Here is a 17,035-nt window from a genome sequence, read left to right as displayed (position 1 = left end):
TCGTTTCGATTATTAAATTTTTTGAATTTCGATTATTCAATTTTTTGACTTTTCGACTTCTAGATTTTTTGTATTCTCATTTTTCGATTTCTCGACTTTTTGATTGTTGGATGTCTCGATTTATTGATCTGTCAATTTTTCGATTCTTCAATTTTTCAGTTTTTCAGTTTAATCGATTTATCAATTTTGAGATTTTTCAACATTTCGATTCTATTTTTCGATTTTTCGTGTCGATATTTCAATTTTTCAAAATTTCGGTTATTTAATTTTTAGGTTTTCGGTCCCTCAATTATTTGACATTTTAATTTTTCCATTTTTTAAATTTCTGTATTTTAACTTTCGATTTTTAAATTTTTTAATGTTTCGATTTTTCAGTTTTTCGGTTTTTCCGTTTCTGGACTTACAACTTCTCGATCTTTTGATGTTCCGATTTCTTACATTTTTGATTTTTAGTTTCTAGATTTTCGGCTTTTTCAATTTTTCGAAACTTTAATTTTTCAATTTCTCAATTTTCCGATTTCTGGTTTTATCGCGATTTCGATGTTTCGATTTTCCGATTTCTCGCTTTTTAGATTTTTCCACTTTCCCACTTAATTTGTGGATCTTCCAATTTTTAGATGATTCGACTCTTCAATTTTTAGATTTCCCAATTTTAAGAGATTTCTTTCAATTTTGAAATTTTTAGTTAGGTACACGATTTTCCAATTTTTCTTGACATTTTCCTTTACGATTTTTAAAACTTTTCGGTTTTTGACTTTCTGATTTTTCGAGTTTTCGATTTCTCAATTTGCAAAATTTCAATTTTGAAGTTTCGATTGCTCTATGTTTCGATATTTCGGTTTTCCAATTTCTCGATTTTTAAAATTTTTTGATTTCTCGATTCACAACCAAACAATACTTTTGACAATTATCCCAAAATATGGTAAAAAATAAAAAAAAAATGGTATATTTTACCAGTTATGGGGTTGCTGGCGTCCGGATAAAAATTTCAGTCATTTGATTCAATACTAAAGTAGGCAACCCAAAATACAGAACAGTAATTTTATTAAACATTTATTAGCATCTTAATCTAGCCTTCGTGCCAGCTGTTATTATTGTTGTTACCTTTCTTATTCAGCTGTTGTTATTATTTATAACTTTCGTTCCGTTTCTGTTAGACTGGGACCATAGGGACCCTAACAACTCCTAAAAAATCATCTTTGCTAGGGATTTTGTACCCTCAGTGTGCCAGCCCTGCTCTTACGTCACCCGCACGCGCACACGCCCATATTGTCTTCCAGTGACGCCACCTGGCCAGACGCCATTTTGCATCGTGCGCCAGTAGAAGAGAAAATCTGCAGCCAATTTTTGCCGCCCAGCAGTGCAACTTCGCAGCAAATTCTCCGTTAACCAAGACCCCCAAAGTCCGCCAATATAGAAGGATCTCAAGGTAGGTGAATCCCGATCCCGCGCCCTTTTTCCCCCCGTTTTGCTTGTTTTAACGTTCGTGATCGATGATGACGCCCGGATGGAGAGCCGGTCAAAGAGCACATTTTTTCTGAGAGTTGACTTTGGTTTACTGAAAATCGTCATCGGGCCGAGTTTGTCTGTAGATTTAGCTGGTTTGAGCGAAAATCCGCTTGGTCGGGTGGTAAGTGTGGGACGCCGACGACAGCCGCCATTGTTCGTGGGATTCGCGATCGATATGAAAAGGGGCGATTCGTGCCGGAATTCGAGGATTTCGGGGGTTCGCGGGATGAGCAAGGGCTTCGGAATTTCTAAATTTAACTGTTTTGTAAACATGTTGTGTGGTTTTTTCGGCCAATGGGAGGCGGCGAAATTCGCGCGTCGTACGAATTTCCAAGGCCGACTGGGACAGTCCCTTCGTTCGTTGCTGTGTTGATGCTAAATTTATTCATGCATTAACAATAATTACATTGAACCAATTCTGGATTTATAGCGGTGGGTGTTTAGAACGTTTCAATTGTGGGAGTGCGAATGACGAGATTCTTGTCAAAAGTTATTTTAGAACATTTTATAGACCAGAAATGTACAGTGTGACAACCACGCAGTTCTAGAATTAATTATGTCAAAAAAATCCTGGAAAAATTTCGTTAGCTTACTTGATCTTTAATTTTGTGGGCGATATTTATTCGTTGGTGACGTCAACTTTTTCGTGATGACGTCATACTTTTTTTTTCACTAGGTTGGTATTATATTTTTCGCCGGAAATGGATCTTTTATTTTTAATTAATACGCTTTTACATGTTTGACCGCAGTGCCAACATAATTATTTTAAAAATTAATTTCATGGCCTACTAGAAGACCTTTTTTCGTTCATATGATATATTCTGATGTGGAGGTAAATGGTGCATGGAAATTTTATCAATCCGAGGAGAAATGCCAAAATGGGTTTTAGAATTTTAATGCTTGTTCTTTGTCTAACACATTAGTTGTATTCGTTTCCTTCTGATCACGGTACACTTTTTTTTTATTATTTTAAGTTTTGTTTCTTATGCCGTCTGAAATTAGTACCGGGTGATTCTCAAGATTTCTGCTCTAGTTAACCATGACTAAAGTACTTTATTATATAAACAGACGTATCCGCCATATTGAATCTCAGAATTTTAGTGGCAAATTTGAAATCTAGTAATATTCCAGTTGATTATTCCTAGTATTGAACGTCACCACTACCATCAGAAACAATATTTGTTTTGTCATTAGTTGTTTAAAGTTCATATTGCGATTATATTTGAAAATTTGTTAGGTATACATTTTTCACACAATTGGAATAAATAGATGTGATTAATTTTTTTAAATCGGACTGACGATGAAAAAATTCCACGATTATATTTTTTAAATTCGCTTATTTTAATATTTTTCATAATTAAATAATACTTTATTACATTGCTTTGGATATACAGGGTGCTGAAAAAATGGCGCACCAACTCAACGGTACGTTATTAAGTTCACAAGTCGTAAGTTTGGGAAAAATCATAAAAGAATTCCTTACGTCAATTTGACGTTCACTTACAGAAACAAAATATCTATTTAGACCGTAAAGTCAAAAAACTCTAAAATTTAGCCACACTTGTTCAATTCATCCTAAACAATTTTTAAGTTTAAATGATTTCAAGTATCCAACACCAAGTGGTGGATTAGAATATGGTGAAATATTGAAAATAAAACTTTAATTTTGAAGAATTTTCAACATTTGGGCCCAAGAATTTTTTAAATTATTTTTTCTGTGTTCTATAAACAGTCCCCAACAACGTGTCACAGAGTTGATACGCTATTTTTTAACACCCTGTATAGTTAAACATGGCGACTTGATTACATTTTTCCTGTTTTTATCGCTCTCGGTTTGACAGACAGCTGCCTACTTTTTTTTTTAATGGAACACCCAGATTTTTTTCGCATTTTTTGAAGCAGAATAAAAAACTACTTTCAGAAATTATCAACATGTTTATTTCCACTGATACAGAAAATTGAAAAAATTGGTCAAGTTTTTACAATATTAATATGGGCAAAATCAGTTTTATCTTAACAAATACTAGTCCCGCCCACCCGCCCCCTATTTTCCCAGACGTCATTTGCCGAAATAAGTCTTACCTTAGCAAGTACTAGCCCTGCCCGCCCACCCTTTACTTTCTTAGAGGGTGTCATTTGCCAAAATCAATCTTATGTTACCAAGTACTAGTCCCGCCCACCCGCCCCCTGTTTTCTCAGAGGATATGTCATCTGCCAAAATAGGACTTATGTTAACAAGTATCAGCCCCGCCTACCCACCCTTTATTTTGTCAGAAGATAGTACTTGCTAAGATAAGTCTTATTTTGGCAAATCACATAGCCTATGAGAAAATAGGGGTGGGTGGGCGGGCCTAGCACTTGTTCAGATAAGACTAATTTTGGAAAACGCCATGCCCTCTAAGAAAATAGAGGGCGGGTGGGTGGGGCTACTAGTATTTGCTAAGATAAGACTGATCTTGGCAAATGCCATGTCCTCTGAGAAAATAGAGGGCGGGTGGGCGGGGCTAGTACTTGCTAAGATAAGACTGATCTTGGCAAATGCCATATCCTCTGAGAAAATAGAGGGCGGGTGGGTGAGGCTACTAGTATTTGCTAAGATAAGACTGATCTTGGCAAATGCCATGTCCTCTGAGAAAATAGAAGGCGGGTGGGCGGGGCTAGTACTTGCTAAGATAAGACTGATCTTGGCAAATGCCATATCCTCTGAGAAAATAGAGGGCGGGTGGGTGAGGCTACTAGTATTTGCTAAGATAAGACTGATCTTGGCAAATGCCATGTCCTCTGAAAAATAGAGGGCGGGTGGCCGGGCCTTGCACTTGTTCAGATAAGACTGATTTTGGCAAACGCCATACCCTCTGAGAAAATAGAGGGCGGGTGGGTGGCGCTAGAACTTGCTAAGATAAGACTGATTTTGGCAAATGCCATATCCTCTGAAAAAATAGAGGGAGGATGGGCGGTGCTACTAGTATTTGCTAAGATAAGACTGATCTTGACAAATGCCATGTTCTCTGAGAAAATAGAGGGCGGGTGGGCGGGGCTAATACTTGCTAGGATAAGATTGATTGTGGCAAATGCTATATCCTCTGGAAATGAATAAAAAGTAAAAACATCTGAAAATTTAGTTTCTAATTTTCAATTTTTGGATTTTTCGGTTTTTCAAAATTTCGGTTCGAATAAATTTGTTTTTAGTTAAAAAATCGAAAAATGAATCGTGAAAAAGAAAAATTGTAACTTGAGAACTTGAAAAATTTAGAAGCAAAAAATTCCAAAATTGTCAATCAAATTATCAAATGAAATATTCCAAAGTTGAAAAATCTAAGAACCAAAAAAAAATGAAAACTAGAATTTCGAATACGATTTTTTTTTTAATTTTTCGATATTTCAGTTTCTGATTTTCCGATTCTACAGTTGTACAATTTTCGATTTCTTATTTATCCGATTTTTCAATTTGTCATTTTTTAATTTTTAGCAAGTACTGCCCCACCCACGCAGCCTTTATTTTCTTAGAAGAATAAGTCATCTGCCAAAATCAGTCTTATATTGGCAAGTACTAGCCCCCGCCCACCCTCCCTTATTTTCTTAGAGAATATGTCATTTGCCAAAATCAGTCTCATCTTGACAAGTACTAGCCCCGCCCACCCACCCTTTATTTTGTTAGAAGAGTGGGTCATCTGCCAAAACCAGTGTTATCTTGACAAGTAGGTACTACCCCCGCCCACCCACCCTTATCTTCTTGAGGATCTGTCATTTGCAAAAATCAATCTCATACTTGCCAAGATAAGACTGATTTTGGCAGATGACATATCTTCTAAGAAAATAAGGGAGGGTGGGCGGGGCTAGCACTTGCTAAGATAAGACTGATTTTGTCGCTATTAAACTTCCGTTTTCGATTTAATCAATAAAATAAATTGACTCATTTCAGTCATCAATTTTTTTGATCCACTTGGATAAACAAACCTAAAAAATATGAATGCAATGATAAATCACAAATAAAAACTCATCATATTTTGCACACTTCGGGTAAATTTAGGATTTTAACTCGTTACTATGGAAATTTACAATTTAACACCTTAAATTTCACAAATTTTACAAGATTAAAAGGGGGAAAATCGGTTTCATCTTAACAAATACTTGGCTCGCCCACCCGCCTCCTATTTTCCCAGAGAATGTCATTTGCCAAAATCAGTCTTATCTTACCAAGTACTAGTACCGCCCACCCACCCCCTATTTTCTCGAAAGGATGTGTCATTTTCCAAAATAAGACTTATGTGAGCAAGCACTAGCCCGGCCCACCCGCCCGTTATTTTCTCAGAAGTTAGTACTTGCTTGAGAAAAACAAGGGCGGGTGGGCGGGGTTAGTACTTGTTCAGATAAGACTGATTTTGGCAAATGACATCCTCTGAGAAAATAGGGGTGGGTGGGCGCGGCTAGGACTTGTTAAGATAAGACTGATTTTGGCAAATGACAAACTCTGAGAAAATAGGGGCGGGTGGGCGGGGCTAGCACTTGCTAAGATAAGACTGATTTTGCCTCTATTGAACTTGTAAAAACTTGTTAAATTTAAAAGGTGTTAAATTGGATATTTCCATAGTAACGAGTTACATTCCTAAATCTGTCAACAACTCAGTTATTCATTTTTCTGAGACACCCTGTATAAGCAAATTAAAAAAAATATATAAATTTTTTCTATTTTTTGTATCATATTGAAAATTTCTGAAATTAGTTTTTTATTCTGCATCAAAAAATGTTAAAAAAATCTGGGGGTTCCGTTAAAAAAAGTATGCAGCCTTGTGTGTCAAACCGAAAACGATAAAGAACGGAGAAATATTGTGATCAAGTCGCCATGTTGAACTATATATCCACACAAAATTTCCAAAAAAAGCTTTTTAAATAAAATTATTCAATCATTTATACTTTATACTAACCCTGCAATCCCTGTATGTATATATATTTTTATTAAATTATATAATTTTGTCGGGAGTAAATAAAAATTTATAATAAGCATAACTAAAATTAACATCAATTTACCACATTGGTCTAAAAATTATTATATTCATAACGAGCGATCAAATAAAAAATACCTCTAGTTCTCGATTCTCAAATGTTTTCTGAACGTATGGCGTAGCTTACCGTCGTAACAATAATTTGAGATTAGATCGAATAGTGACAGAACGAGTTTGACACTGACGTATGTACGTCGTAGGATGTCAGCTACGGCATACGTTAAAAAAACATTTGTGCATCGAGTAGTAACTAGGTGTTTTATTTTTGACCGCACGTTATAATAGAGGCAAGAGAACTAAAATTTGTTCCATTTACTTTAAATTTTTTTGTTTTTCTGTACATGATTTTCCTCTTTTATTCTCAGTTTGTTTAAGTTTTTCAAGTTCACCATTTTCTAAACGTAGTGGTGCAGTATCAAATAAAATATCAAATGACCTACTTGCAAATAATTGTTCCTAAAAATTGTTGTCAAGTGCTACTTTGAAAACATAAATTTGTCAATTCGGATGTGTGTCTTTTCATCTGAACAAACCTCTCGAAAAAATACTTGCGTAAGCTAATTTTAGTCCTGTTTTTAGACGACATTCTGCGTATGTACGTATAGGCAAACACTTGAAGTTAAAAGCTTGTTATTATTGCTGAGAGGCCATATTTTTCCTGTTGGTTACCTGCTTTAAATTTATTTTATATTGTTGGTACTTGTGCGATTTGCGCTCCCATGACGCAGGGGTGGTTATTTATTCCGCTGGTTTTTATTTTATAGAGGTTATGGCAAAATCTACTTTTACAATTTTTCAAAGGCGCTGGACTTGTACTTTAGAAGCGAGAGAAGTTGTGTCGAAATAAAATTGGACCAATTTTTCTAATTTTCCTCTGCACTATTGATAACTTTTGGGATATTAACAATAGTAGGGATAGCATAAAGTGCTGCTTTCTGTCTACCGTAGATTTTGTTCAATTCGAATTGCGTTTGTTCAAACCATATTATAGCAATTTTTTAATGTCTAACGATTTTCACTAATATAATGCACAGAATTGCAACGATAGCATCAACAAATTAAATATTACACGAAACTTTATATGAAACACAAAAAAACACTGAACACCAAAATTAAGTTAGCCGAGTTGATCTGCCAAGTACCAACAGCTAAATGCGCCAAAAAATGTATAGGTACCAACCTAACACTTCAAAACCTTACAGCGTGAAAGTTCCGAAGATGCAAACTTTTATTGCTTGTGTCTGCATGTATAATGTAGTACTTTAGTCATGGCCAACTAGAGCAGAAATTTAAAAAATCACCCGATACATATATATATGATTAAAAAATATATATGGAGCAGTGTTGGTTTCTGTTATTTACAGAAAATGTGGACTTTTTTTAGTTATTTGATGCATGCTTTTATGTTTAACACCTTTTTACATTTAAGATCGAAATAAAATGAATAGTGTTGTATCGATTTTTCGACTTCCGTTTGGTACTCGTTTGTAAAATTGGATTTTAAGGGGTGGTACGCGTAAACGATGGCGTTTGGTCGTCGGGGTCGCTCCGCCGTTGTGAGCCGGTAGTCTCAAGTAATGGATCAAAGAAAATGGTAGAAAGAATGGTTGATCAGTGACGTCGTCGCGTGATCTCCCAATTGTCATGTTACTAAAGTCGGAGTTTCAGGCCGAACAAGCTGTACCGGAAGCGCAGCGATGCCGGGTTTTAGCAGTGCGGGAACGTTCAAAATATTTATCGGCAACCTCGCCGAGAAAACGGCGGTGACGGACCTCCGTCCCCTGTTCGAGAAATACGGGAAGGTGGTGGAATGCGACGTCGTGAAGAATTACGGGTTCGTTCACATGGAGAACGAATCGGAAGGTCGCGAGGCGATACAAAATTTGAACGGCCACATGCTCAACGGCCAGCCAATGAAGTGCGAGGCGGCGAAGAGCCGCAAGGCCCCGCAGACGCCGACCACGAAAATCTTCGTCGGCAACCTGACGGATAACACCAAAGCACCGCAAATTCGCGAACTGTTCAAAAAGTACGGAACGGTGGTGGAGTGCGACATCGTCCGGAACTACGGGTTCGTGCACCTCGAGTCGTCGGGCGACGTGAACGAAGCGATCAAAGAGCTGAACGGCACGCTGGTGGACGGGCAGCCGATGAAGGTGCAGGTGTCGACGAGTCGCGTGCGCCAGCGGCCGGGAATGGGCGATCCCGAGCAGTGCTATAGGTGCGGACGCGGCGGACACTGGTCGAAGGAGTGTCCCAAGGGGATGGGCCCGGAGCGATTCCGCGACCGGATGTTCGGTAGGGATCCATACCCGCCGCCGCCGCCGCCGCCATTCCTGCGCGACCGGATGATGGGCCGATTTGGGGTACTTACCAATACTTATTACTTTTTTTTTATATTTCTTTCTTTTTTTCCATTATCCTTATTTGTGTTACATTTACTTACAGCAGCTGAGAACATACCCACTGTACTTTATTTATGTGAATCTTTACAAAACTGTGTGTCGATCTAGTGTGTACGCACTGCTCGTCGACAGCCGCCGACGATGTCTTGTGGCGAGCTCTGTGCTTGTTGGTTGTACTTACTGCTGACGCTTCATGGATCACTACCACGCTGAAAAGACGACGCGAGTTGTTGGGTTCTCTGAATTATGATGTGCATCCTACCGAACTGCGCCACTTTCGCGGCCTCATTAGGCAATTTTTGTCCCGAAAAAATTTCAGTATTCTTGCTTAGCATTTTAAGTCAGGACTCAGTAATTCTAACAAAAATCCATGACAAAAAGAAAGAGAAATCGAAAGTTTTTGGCTGTTTCACAGCATAGGGCGAAAGAACCTGATATGAAACTAATCTTCACTTATTCATTCCATCATAATTCAAGAATCTAACCCAGACCTGCGAAAATTTCCAGATCGGACGCTCATGTTATTAACATGCGCCATCTGTTTGCAGTGCTGCCGATTAATTCACTTCCAAGTATTCTAAATTGGGGCTGTACACACTTTTCCAATACGTATAATACCGTTTTTTTTTTTCGAACACACGAGAAATGTTTGTGGTGGCAGCACTGCGTGTCACATCTCGCTCCCGCCAATCAGCACGGTGCAATCGCCCCCTCGATTGCATCCTGCTCCAGTCCGCCCCTGGTTCTAATTCTCTTTTGCTTTACAACAGGACGGCTACGATGGCTACTACGACCGGCGTTTCGAGGAGTCTCGCGATCTGTACGAGCGCAGGTATTCGGGGCTGCCACCGAGGGGCGACATGGGGATGCGAGGAGGCAGAGGTGACTTCCTGCCGCCGCCGTTGCCGCCACGTCGGGAGCCTTTGCCACCGATGCCGTCCATCGGCCTCCGGGGACCGCCGTCGAGCAGCATGAGCGGAGGAATAAGGGACTCCAGTTTCGCCAGAGGCGGCAACGATTACGGTATGTTCAGTAGGAGGAGTCCGCAGCCTTCTGGGGGCGGCATGCCGGGCTCGATGAGGAGTAGGATGTATGAGGACTTCAGTAGGGACTCGTTTGATGACAGAAGGTAGGTTAGGAGGGCGGAAAAGGTTTGAGTGTCTGCTAGTACAGAGTTGAAAGGTTTGTAGTGGACATCGCCCTTTGCGTTGTTTTTGTGATCTTTGGTGTAGCGTCTCGATGTTTCCGTGAGGTGTGTTACAACTGTGTTTCTTTTTGTTGCAGGGTGGATAACAGAGGACCATCGCCTTCAAGACGATACGCCCCTTATTAATTAGCTTTATTAAGGATAAGAAAATTTTTTCTTTTGTATGATTTTTCTTGATTTTAGTTCGTGAGGGTGTTGTGGGGGGTGATATTTCCCCATGGGTGATTGTTATGTACAACTCATACATACATAGTGTGTAGATTCAAATAGTGTCATGGTAGCCAGTTTTGTATACCTACAAATCACTAATGTAATGATTTCATACATAATTCAAAATCTTTATCCTATTGTTTTTTTTTTATAAGTTTTTATTGTGTATTCAGCGTAATTTCAGAGTGTTTTAATCCGTCGGGTAAATGTGACAGAGTTCATTTGTTTGTACACTTGAAGAGAGAAATAAAGTAGAAATTACACTCGATGTTTTTTTTTTTTTTTAATAGGATTACTCGAAGTGAGTGAAGTGTTTTTGTGTATCAAGAAAAGTAATACTTGATTGGTTGAGAAATGCATGCATCAAGGTGGCTTTAAAATTTCGGTAATTGTGCCGCCTCGTTGTGATATTGACGACTACTCGTCGCCTGTCAGAAATGTCAAATCATAACCTAACTGTAAAAATGGGTGCCATTTTAAATACTTGTTGTGGGATCGCCTGATTGCATACAACTAAGGAATGTAACATTTACACAATATTCGTATTTATGTTAATTTAGATTGTAGTAAATTGTTAGATGAATAGGGAGCGGCGAATTCTTATTAAAAATGTCGACAGATTTTCCAGAATCAACTTGATGTACGATCTTTTATAATCACCCAGTATAATTCCAATAAAAAAGCATTAGTGATGGTTGTAGTTTATTTTCTTTCCCAAGACTGCGTTTACCATGTTTAAACTTCAAATGTCGCCTTCGTATTTTCATAAACAGCATCCTTTGTTCCATGGAGGTAGAACTCCGTTCACGTTGACAAGTCCCAGTTTTTCAGTTTGCTTTTTCTGCCAGTAGTAGCTCAATTTTAGTCCTCTGAAATTAAATAATTTTTGTTATTACAAAAAATTGATAAACATTTATAAATTCGCCCGTGTTAAAAAGTGGTGTGATTAAAAAATGTGATTGAAAATTTTTGAAAAAAATCTTTAGTTGTTTTCTTTGTCCACGTATCTATTTATAAATGTGATCTAAAATATTTTTTTCAAATGATATTCAATGTTTAAAAAACGTTTGGCATCAACAAACAATTATTTTTGATATGTAGAAAATAAAAGTTTAAGGTTTTCAGAATTCTCCATCCAAATATTTCGTCAGACCTCCTGTGTAAGCACTTCTAAGTAATATAAAAAAATAGCAAGTTTTTATATTTCTTGATCTGATGTCATCAGTTTTCCAAAATGAATTCTGCAGTCCCTCTATATGTAATATGAGACAAAATAAAGTTTGATGATTTGAATTTTGTGTTTCTGTTAATATCGACTTTTGGTTTTACCAAATATTACTATTAATTATGTAATTATTTAACTCAAAAACCATTTTCGTGGTCTTCCTGATTAATAAATTTATAGTCTGTTGTTTTCGGTGGTAATTAATGTCTCCTTCGCCCCTGAAGTACAATTTGATTAAAAAAATGGGACAAGAAGAGAAAATCAGGTATATGAGAAAACAATGAAAAGCAATGGGAATCAAACAATTCCAGTTAAAAAAAATTAGGTAGGTATATTATAATTGCAAAATCGATATTTCCCTATACAAATTTACCATTTTAAAAATGTTTCAAGTTACTTGTGAAAAGGTGACTACACATAATAAGAAAAACAGGCAAAATCTGGCCCCGCCCACCCACCCGGTCTCAATTGTGATGATTTTTTTTATTCATTGTGAGACAAGAGGGAGGAGCTTATCTGCAAAATCCTTATTTCTCATGTTTTTGAGTGTCGTGTTGTTCAAAGAATACTATGTATATTGAGGAAAAAATTAAAGCCACAGATTAAGCCCCACCCATACCTGCCCCCATCTAAACATGTAATAATGAAGTTTTCATTCGGTGCCAGACCTAGGGGCGGAGCCTAATTGCAGAATCCATATTTCCCTCATCACAAATGAGATTGGGTGGGTGGGCGAGGTCTATATTTTCCCCTTTTTTCCAAATATACATATTATTCTTCGAACAACACGATACTCAAAAATATGTTTTTAATTTATTGTAAAGAAATAAGTATTTTGCAGTTAAGCTCCACCCTCTTGGTTCACGGCGAATAAAAAAAAATATCACAATTCAGATAGGGCGGGTGGGCGGGCTTACATTTTGTCTTTTTGTTTTAATATGTGTAGACTTCTTTTTACAACATGAAACTTAAATATCGATTTTTCAATTAGGCATAACTGTAAAATCCATATTTCCTTACAAAAATGTACTATTTTAACCATGTATTAAGTTTCTTGTTGTGAAAAGATGGCTATGTATAAAGAAAAAAAGGTTAAATATAATTATACACAATTCTATTTTGCAAATTTTTTTTTAAACCTAAGTTAAATAAGGAAATGCGTGAAATCTTACAACTGGTAAGGAGCCACACTATGGGTGAGTTATTTCCAAAATTTCGAGAAAATTAGGTAAGCCTTTTTTAATATAATCAAAATTTTTAAAGTCAGAACCAAACTTTATTAAATACTTATCACGCAATCGGCTTTGTAATTTCTAATTTAAATGGTAAACTGTTCTACAATTTTGATTTTTTTTTAAACGTGCATGTCAATGGTAAAAAATTACTGGGTAAAATTTTGAGGTGATATCAGCAAATTGTTGAATTTTCGCAAAAATCAGTTCATTATGCTTTCGGAGAATATATCTGTAATAAAATGGCCAAAAACCTTTTATAGTGACAGAAACAAATCTAAAATTATTTAAATAAAACTTCCGTTGTAGCATAGCCAATTTTGCATGCGTATTAGATCGTAATCTTTAATAAAGATTCATACATGTGATGTGTGTAGGTCTTTTTTTTAGTTTAGAGGAACATTTTCCAAAATAATAGACGAAACAGTGAATAAACTAGCTCCACTAAATGCCAAAAATCACAAGAATCTGCATAATTATTCCAACATGCGATGAGAGAAAAAACATTTTAATTGAAAAGCTGCCCCTAGCTCTAAAAATGTTGTTCTTAATATCCAGACAGAAAACTTTGAATAATTTTTTAATTGTATTCTAGATATCCAAATTGAACTGTTTTGTGGAGCTCACATGAAAAAGAATTGTCTCAAGAAAATTGAAGAACTGGTTCGTCCCAAAACAAATATGCAATAAATAATCAAGGATCTTGACCAGTTGCAATTAAGTAAGTCTAAAAAATATTTGACAAAGTCTCCAGTTTGTTTATGAGGAAATGGTCAGATCAAGAAAGTTTCATTTCTTATTTTACATTTATTCCTAGCACTAATAATGCATTGTTATGAAAATTTTCAGAAATGAACCTGAAAATAATGTTAACGTTTATATAGAATCATTTATTTGTTATTAAAAAAAAAGGATTACTGAAACAATGAAGACTGTTGATTACACTAGTTTACAAATTTAAACTTTTTTTCATATCCAAAAATAAAAAAAATATTTTCTACTTCTAAATTACTTACTGATAACAAATCCAAAAACGGATAATCCCTATCACGTCAGGTTTTTTCATAAATCCAAAATAATGAACTTTGCTTTTACCTTCAAGTTAGTGTTAAATTGATTCATGTTAATGCACCATTGTCGCATAAAAAATGTCTTCGAGATCCTGCAAAGTAAGTGCAAATCAGTTTTCTTACGTTTGTGGTAAAATTATACCTAGTACCTAAAGCGGGAAGACCTGTTCAAATATGCTTAAAAGAAGATATCAAAGTTTTTAGGACGAAAATGTGTTACTGTTGATCTATTATAAGGGAAACTGACAGTACTGCCAATAAAAGAGACGCTAGTGTTAATCATTTTTAATTTTCAGTCATAATGTTTATAATATATACTGGGTGTTGCTTTTATTTGATACAACCCCTGTAACTTCCTTATTCTTAAAGATAAACCTATATATTTTTAAGCAAAGTTGTATCATTTTAAAAGATCTTTGTGAGACCAACCTCACATTTTTATTATCACTTCCCGTAGAAAAATCAAAAGTAACCAATTATTCTAAAATCAATACTTGAAAAATTTTAAATAAAACATTGATGACAATCTAGTAGCTTGAAAAATTGACTCATGTTATTTATTTACGTAAATGATCTTTTAAAATGATACAAATTTGCCCAAAGAACTATATGTTCATATATATTTAAAAATAAAAAAAATTGTATAAAAGAACAGAAATACGGGGTATGTTTATATAAATATCTCAAAAACCTGACGTGATGGATTTTTTCTGCTTTCAGATTTGAATTTCCCGAACCCAAATCCTTTAGATTCAACTATTTTTGTCTTTGGATATAAAACCTTGTAAACTAGTGTTATTATTATTTTACCGCTTTATGTTGATTTTTACAAAGAACAATGTTGGGGTTTGTTATTTTTCAAACAAAAATATTGTTTCCTTATCTATTCCTAGTTAGGTCAACCAGATAGCCTTGCATTTTTAGTTATCATTTAATTAGAAGTCGAAAAAAATTTCATTCGGCGTCCATTACGTTCGTTTTCCCTCCAGTTTTTGTGCGCATGCCCCGCCCACAACGCTCACGCAGTGGCGCCCTCTCGCGCCGTCGATAAAGCAGATTCCTGCCCCCTCCCTGTCCCAGATTGAGTCCCAAATTGGCCAGTAGGCGTCATAAGTTTTAATAAACTCCAATTTGAATCCATTATTTCCACTAATGGACGTTTCGCATACGATTTCCACGCAACCGTGCAAATCGTCGTCCCTCCGTCGTCTTCCCGCGACCGCATGACGTCCAGTCCCCACTTGCATACCGATCGATCTTGCACAACAACCATTTTATAATTACATAATCCGCTCGTTTGTTTTTTCCACCTAATCGATGACAGGTATCGTGACAGATGTTCCGACTGTCATTTGTCCGTTGCGAGACAACGCTTCCGTGTGGCGCGAGAAATGGGGTTATGTTGAGTATGTAGAGGTTCGTTAGAGCGAGGTGAAGCCGTCCCGGGTTAATCGAGTGGTGTTGATCGTTGATCGTTGATTGTTGATCGCTGATGGATCCGCCGCCCGCGCCCCGTCGCCGGAAGTACGTATTATTGCCATGTATTTGATCAGTCGGTTAAAGTGGGGTAGAGGCGAGGGCGTGCGCGCGCAGCGCTGGCCATTTTGTCACAATATTAACCTTTTGTTGTGATGTGTCTATCGCGATGAATAATGTCGTTTTCGGCGTCGTTTGAGGTTTCCGAGTGCGTGTCCCGTGCGCGAGTGCCGCCGCCGTCGGCGCAGTGATGGTGCCCGCCGGCAGCCCCAGGCGCGAGTAGCCGCCGCCGACCGTTGCAACCGCCACTAACTGTCTGAAGCGTCGTTCGGGGGCGGCGTCCCCGCAAGATGGCGGCGTGAGCGCGATGTGCGAGCCCGAGGAGGTGCCCCAGAGCGTGTGGTCGCGATGGATCCTCGACGCCATCCGCAAGATCCGGTCGCAGAAGCAGCGGCCGAGCGTCGAGCGCATCTGCCACGCGATCCGCCAGCACCACGACTACCACGAGGACGTGGTGGCCGAGCACCTGGAGGCGGCGGTGCGGGACTGCGCCGTCCTGAAGGTCTTCAACAAGGGCCAGAGCTCGTACAAGGACCCGGGCGGCCTGCAGAGCCGCACGCTGCGCGTCGAGAGGGGCACGGACCTGAGCAAGGTCGTCGCCAAGGCGGTGCGGGAGCTGGGGGAGCGCGACGGCTCCACCATCAAGTCCGTGGAGAAGTACGTGAGGCAGAGCCACACGGTGCTGGAGGGGCCGGACGTGGATTTGAAGAACGCGCTGCGGATGGCGGCCAAGCGAGCCGTCGCCAGGAATTTGATACTCCAGGACGGAAAGAGCTACAAGTACAACTATAATCACCAGAGCCCGAGCTCGAGGAAGAAGCAGGAGGCGGCGAGGAAGGTGGACGAGCACGGCGAGGCCGCCGCCAAGGTAGGACGGAGAGACACGTGCGTTGCGCCGCCGACCGACGGAAGCGGCGGCTTTTAGGTTAGAGTAGATACGGACGACGTAAACATTCACACGTTATCGCCGGCTTTTTCCTTATTTCGGCGTTTTTATCGACGCGCCACTTTTTAACCTTATCGATGGACGGGAAAAAGGCGCCAATTCGCGATCATCGGAATTTTCCCACAATCCATTTTGAAACTTCCTTACAATCAAACAATAATAAAGTAACAAAAAAACGACCCAACAAGAAAAGTCGATCCAAGGTTAAAATAATTAAACCCCGACGTCAGAATTAAAAACCCTAGATATTTCCCAAAAGTCACTAATGTATATAATATGTTTGTTTCATCGAATTGCACCATGTGTCGTCTGACTGGTATGATTGCGCATGAAACCGTCCCCCTAACATAAATACAGTCTTGATAGAAATGTGCACATCATCTAATCTCCTTTTTTCGGCAAGTATTAGCCCCAATTTCCTTTTTGAAAACGTCCAAACTCTACAAAAAGAAACTTTGAGGTTAGAACGTTTGCCGGTCAGATGACGTGATCGATGTAAACACTCTCGCGTTATCAGCGACGTTTTCGTTGTTTCCACAATTTTATCAGAGTGCTGTGTTTATGTTCGTGCACTTTTATCACTGAAGTGTAAAAAGGCGCGAATTCGACACTTCTACACATTTGGTTGGGTACTCTTGTGTCCTTAACTTTAGCGGTCAAAAGCTGGTCGAAACGGGTATCATTCGGAATGA

General features: G+C 38.3%; 2 protein-coding genes across 5 annotated transcripts in view; both read left to right on the top strand.

Moving 5' to 3' along the window:
- Positions 1-1,260: 1,260 nt before the first annotated feature.
- Positions 1,261-11,027, top strand: LOC135123325 (RNA-binding protein lark). Of its 2 annotated transcripts, none has more exons than XM_064047863.1 (4): positions 1,261-1,429; positions 8,181-8,878; positions 9,688-9,940; positions 10,202-11,027. In XM_064047863.1, exons 2-4 carry the CDS (start codon positions 8,210-8,212, stop codon positions 10,252-10,254), a joined length of 975 nt encoding a protein of 324 aa, XP_063903933.1. In that variant the 5' UTR covers positions 1,261-1,429; positions 8,181-8,209; the 3' UTR covers positions 10,255-11,027. The 2 variants fall into 2 exon arrangements, with proteins under 2 accessions (XP_063903933.1, XP_063903932.1); XM_064047862.1 differs by having other exon boundaries at positions 1,263-1,429; positions 9,688-10,046.
- Positions 11,028-14,977: 3,950 nt separating this feature from the next.
- Positions 14,978-17,035, top strand: part of LOC135123322 (histone acetyltransferase KAT6A) — a 96,553-nt gene continuing 94,495 nt past the window's right edge. For 2 of the 3 annotated variants that reach the window (XM_064047859.1, XM_064047858.1), the window contains exon 1: positions 14,978-16,265. In XM_064047859.1, coding sequence (XP_063903929.1) covers positions 15,705-16,265 — 561 coding nt within the window. In that variant the 5' untranslated portion in view covers positions 14,978-15,704. The remainder of the gene's footprint in view (positions 16,266-17,035) is intronic. The other variant, XM_064047860.1, reaches the window with a different exon arrangement.

Source organism: Zophobas morio, unplaced genomic scaffold (assembly GCF_036711695.1).
Source record: "Zophobas morio isolate AGI-343-1 ecotype UQ-CSIRO unplaced genomic scaffold, CSIRO_AGI_Zmor_V1 ptg000006l, whole genome shotgun sequence".
NCBI classification, from domain to species: domain Eukaryota; kingdom Metazoa; phylum Arthropoda; class Insecta; order Coleoptera; family Tenebrionidae; genus Zophobas; species Zophobas morio.
This window is presented reverse-complemented; position numbering and strand designations above follow the sequence as displayed.

Excerpts from the sequence above, each read along its gene's own strand:
- LOC135123325 (XM_064047862.1), top strand. The coding sequence starts at position 8,210 with ATGCCGGGTTTTAGCAGTGCGGGAACGTTCAAAATATTTATCGGCAAC. Across the intron at positions 8,879-9,687 it reads GGATGATGGGCCGATTTGGG|GACGGCTACGATGGCTACTA; the intron begins GTACTTACCAAT and ends GCTTTACAACAG. Across the intron at positions 10,047-10,201 it reads GACTCGTTTGATGACAGAAG|GGTGGATAACAGAGGACCAT; the intron begins GTAGGTTAGGAG and ends TTTTTGTTGCAG.